This window comes from Peromyscus eremicus, chromosome 16_21 (assembly GCF_949786415.1).
Source record: "Peromyscus eremicus chromosome 16_21, PerEre_H2_v1, whole genome shotgun sequence".
Lineage (NCBI taxonomy): Eukaryota > Metazoa > Chordata > Mammalia > Rodentia > Cricetidae > Peromyscus > Peromyscus eremicus.
Window position 1 is genome coordinate 8,621,999 of NC_081432.1, and position 4,996 is coordinate 8,626,994.

Genomic DNA, 4,996 nt, shown 5'->3' on the forward strand with positions numbered 1-4,996 from the left:
ACTGAGACATGGGAACAAGAGCCGTAGCTGAGCTGAGCCGTCACTAACAACGCAGGTTAGACGCCAGGGGTGAGCCCTGACTCTCCCACTCAGGTGCTGCGACTTAGTGAACCTGGTCACTCCAGTGCCCCAGAGCAGAAAGTCTTTCCCAGGCTAGGTCAGGTCATGCCTGTCACAGAAGGGGCTCTACCAGCTGGGTCACTTCCGCTATGACCAACTGTGCTTTTACAAGGTTGGGGATTAAACCAGAGCCTGGTGCCAGTTTATAAATGGTTCAGTGGCTAAAGACACTCGCTGCGACCCGAGTTCGATCCCAGGGACCTATGTGGTAGAAGGAAAGAATCAGCTGAAGCAGGTTGTCCTCTGACCTCCATATGTATACCGTGGCATGCATGTATATATTCATGTATGTGCACACACACTGGTAAATAATGTAGAAAAAAGTTAAATAGCAAGTAAACAATTACTTACCTTTTCTTGGCATATCTGTGTTGTGACTGCAATTTTTGTTTGTTTGTTTGTTTGTTTATTTTGGGGGGTAGCTGAAGATCGAACCCAGAGCCTTGCACTTGCTAGGCAATCGCTCTACCACTGAGCTAAATCCCCAACCCTATTTATTTATTTTTGAGACAGGATTTCTCTGTGTAGCCCTGGCTATCCTGGAACTTGCTCTGTAGACCAGGTTAACCTCAAACTCACAGAGACCCACCTGCCTCTGCCCTCCTGAGTGCTGGGACTAAAGGTGTGCGCCGCCACCGCCTGACGGTGACCATGACTTTTAAACAAAGGGAAAAATTCTAAACAAAGGAAACAGTTTGTATAGGACTCTAAAAATATATATTTAGAGAGAGATCACAGATAGCTTCCTGAAAATAATTTCTTGGAAGAAAACAAACACAATGCAATTTGGGGATCACAGAAGAAGCTGTTAACCCCACCCCCTCCATCACAAAGGGGTATTTACTTTGTGGTCCCAGACACAGAAGAAAAAGATGAAGTGTTTGGCAAAGCAGGGCCTGCAGGGGCTGCAGGAGCTGCAGAATCAGAAGTAGCTCAGCTCATCGTGTTGTTCTTTGTTGGTCTGGTACGAAGACAGGGTCAAGGGCTTGTTTTCATGAGGCAGGGCTCTGAACACCCTCAGGTGCACGAACTTATCATCACCAACATCAACCTGGAGGGACAGAAAGAGGGGCCCAGGAGGGAAAGGTGAGGTCCCAGCTGCAGGCTCCACCCAGCCTCAGAAGAGCTGAGCCATGACAGGGCACCAGCAACTGGGCCCGTGACAATGCTTGTCTCTTCCTTCAAGGCCAGGAGCCCCGGCACCCCAAATTCATCCTCTCACAACCTGTATGTGTCTTCTTAAGGGGAATCCCTCTAAAAGAGGAGGTTGCAGAAAGAACACTCTCCTATACTCTAAGATTCTGTCCTCAGTCCTTCCCAGGTCACTCAGTACTCAGTACCCACCTTGATAAAGAAGTTGGTGCCAGCCACCACCTGTTGCCTGAAGGATATGGCTTTAAAGACAGTGAACTTCTGATTTTCTTTCTCTTCAAGCTGGGATTTCACCTGGATGGTGGGTGGTAAGGGGAGGACTCAGACTCATCAGTAGGTGCTTTCCTGCCTCTCCCAGAATTCCCCCTGCCAGCCCTCAACACCAGTGTTCCTCACAACTGGGGACATGGTATGCTGTTGGCCCCACTGATAATGGGGAACACATCTCCTCCTTTTTTGAGACAGGGTCTCACTGTGTCGCTATAGCTGGCCTGGAACAACGTAGACCAGGTTGGCTTCCAACTCCGAGAGATTCGCCTGTCTGCCTCTGGAGTGCTGGCATGTGACACCACACCTGGCCAGTCTCAGTTCAGTCAGGGGTGCAAATCGGTCCGGGCTAAGCAAGAATGATGACAGACAAGGATTGTTTGGGCCTGCCAGGGGAGGGCTTGGCAAGGGTATCTGTACCAATTCCTCATTTTCAGGGTCTCATGGAGATGACTCACTCCTTCCTGGCCACTTGAGTCAGAGCACAAACCTCCCAAGGACAGTTCGGCTTGGTGGACAGGACCCTGGACTTGGGAAGTAGCAGGAAAACTGAAGGTCGGACATGTTTAGCTTTTCTTCTCTTGTTAATAACCTGTACCTCCCTAGCCCGTATTGACTCTCTTTTCTGCTAACAGCCACAGGACAGGCTGTCCGGACTCGCATTCACCAGCCCCTCCCAACCAGGGCCGCCCTCTGGTTGTAGACTTGAAAATCTAGGCACTAGCAAGTTTTACAACTTTTTTTTTCCTAGTGGTGAGGTGTGTCCTGCCACTGAGCTATATATTCCCAGCTCTTTAAGAAGGAGACTACCACTATAGCCTAAGCTAGCCTTCATCGACCTTCTGGTTTAGGCGTGGGTTGAAGTCGGAGGGTGCCTCATCTTCGTGCTAGTCTGGTTTTACCCCTGGGCTCTAGCACTGTGAGCTGCCTTCCTGAACTCTTTGGGACCCGCTCATCCCTGCACCGATCCCGGTGAGTGTTTCCTAAGAGGTGGGCGGTCCCCTCGTACGCAAGCAGCTGCAGACACGGCCCAGTCCCGGAGTCCCGGAGTCCCAGCTCCCAGCCACATGTGCGACCGCGCCCGAACCCTGCTGCAGGACCCGGGCCGGTCTGGACACGCCGGTCCCTTAGGCTGCCGGGTCCCCGTGGGCCTGGCTCCTGCTGGCCTGACCGAGGCCCAGCCTCACCTTGTCGGCGATCTCCTGAGTCTCGGCCGTGGCCGGCTGCGTGGCGGAGGGCGCGCCACACATCATCTTGGCAGCAGTGGACCTGGTGACACAGACAGAGGTGCTAAGTACAGAGACAGCTAGGAGTCCTCGGTTCCGGGACCCTAGAAGAAGCTGGCTCGGCTCCGCCTCCCGGTGCGTGGCACGTGACAAAGCGACGGGGCGGGGCGCCGCACCCTCCTCTTCTCCAGTGTCATCACCCGCAGTCATGAGACCCACACTGGGCGTGGGCGAAAAGTACGGCCTAGTGGATACCTCACGTCTCCTCCCCGAAGTGGAGTTGGGAGGCTGGGGGTACTGATTGCCCCTCAGTGGCGCGGAGTGACTGTAGGAGTATCTCTGACTGGCCTAGGAGCATCCGAATCCTCACACAGGATGCAGGGATGGGTGGTGGTGGTGGTGTGTCTCATTCTTTCCATGAAGCGGGTGGACACGAAGTCCAGCCTTGGCCGTGTCAAATCCCCCTTGCCTTGTGATCATGAAGTGGGGGTCTGAGTGGGTCCCTCCTTCTATGGTATGGGCACAAAAACAGAGATGAATGAGGACCTAGACGTCCCAGGTCCCCCCTGGTGGACTGAGTTTGTGGGTCCTGATAATCCCATGACATAAGAGCCTATGGGGGTCCCCCGTGAACTAATCTGGGAAGTCCATTCTTCTTTAATGAAATGGGTGTGGGCATACTTCGCTTTGTTGGGCCGTAAGGGCTTGGGGAATCCCAGCCCCACCACCAGCACAGAGTGGGGTGATCCAGACCCCACTCTCTCATACCCAGCACTGGGAACCATGAGAACCCCAATATGCCCTCTGTCAGTGGTCTTGATTGAGTGACTGTTAATCCTGAGATTCATCGGAGAAAAACAAGTTCTACCGTTTTGACCAAATTAAAGCAAGCTTTTATTAAAAGATTAAATATTGACAAAGATGGAATTTGTTCAGGATCACCATCAGGAGACACATGTTGGGGGGGGGGGCTTATAAGGACAAAACCCCTAGGCTTTGTTATTTTCAAGAACTACAACTCCCAGCATTCCAGGAAGTTACCTGGTCCTTGGGCAGGTGGGGTTTACAGGTTAACTTAGGGTCTAACATGACCTTCACTCCCAATCCCCCTGCTGCTTGTTTTTCCATCTGCAAAAATGTCAGAATTTGATCACTGGGTGTAAGGGTGCATGCCTGCTATCCCAGCCCTTGAGAGGCTAAGCAATCTAGCCTGGTGAGACCTTGTCTTAAAAATTTAAAAAGAATTTGGGACTGCAGAGGTAGCGCATCATAAAGTGCTTGCAATGCAAGGCTGACAACCTGAATTTGATCCTCAGAACCCAGGTAAAGAGCTGAGTGAGGGGCTGCAGAGATGGCTCAGCAGTTAAGAACACTGGCTGCTCTTGTAGAAGACCCTGTTCAGTTCCCAGCACCCACATTGTAGCTCACAACCATCTGTAACTCTAGTTCCAGGGGATCCAATGCCCACCTCTGGCCTCTGTGGGCACCAGGCATGCAAGTGGTGCCCAGACATACATGCAGGCTGTGGCGGGAGCGGCAATAAAAACCAAACAAAGACAGAAGTTGGTACCAGGGACTGGGGTGTTGCTGTGAGAGGCTTGACCATGCTTTTGTTTGAAGGAATGTGGACTTTGGGACTTTGGATTAGAAAAGCAATTGAACACTTTAAGTGGGGCTTAAAAGGCCATACCAGCAGGAGCATGGAGGACAGCAGTGCTGGGGGTGATTTGAAGCGTGGAGCCTGGCTCTAGAGGTTTCAGAGAGGACGAGTATTTGTATGTGGCCTAGAGACCATTCTTATAATATTTTAGCTAAGAATGTGGCTGCTTTATGCCTTGTCCAAGAAGTCTACCTCAGGCTACCTTGGATTAATAGCATTGGCAGAGGAAATTTCAAACCAGCCTAGTATAGACTCTGTCCTGTGGTTAGCGTTCACTCTTACGAAGATCTAAGTGAAAAGGAGCAAGCTGAGGAAGGAAAAATACAAAATGTACATGGAGAAATATGAATACAAATATTATTTATATTACAAATGTATTATACAAATACAAAATGTTCAAGGGAAAAAGGGGTGCCAGGAAGTAGAATCGGGCTAAACCTTGTGTTCAAGAAAACAAACAGCTTAAACAAACTCCTGATGTTAAATGGAATCAAGGGAGTGGTGACCTCAGGGCAAGATCCTACCCAGCTCAGCTTCTAACACGAGAAAAGGAATTAAAGGAAATCTTAGA

At 50.7% G+C, this 4,996-nt stretch overlaps 1 protein-coding gene across 1 annotated transcript; it reads right to left on the minus strand.

Moving 5' to 3' along the window:
* Positions 1-814: 814 nt before the first annotated feature.
* On the minus strand, positions 815-2,907 carry Cstb (cystatin B). The gene is made up of 3 exons (XM_059282075.1): positions 2,727-2,907; positions 1,465-1,566; positions 815-1,171 (listed from the first exon to the last, which is right to left on the minus strand). The coding sequence occupies exons 1-3, from the start codon at positions 2,790-2,792 to the stop codon at positions 1,043-1,045; spliced, it is 297 nt and encodes a 98-aa protein (XP_059138058.1). The 5' UTR covers positions 2,793-2,907; the 3' UTR covers positions 815-1,042.
* Positions 2,908-4,996: the final 2,089 nt, after the last annotated feature.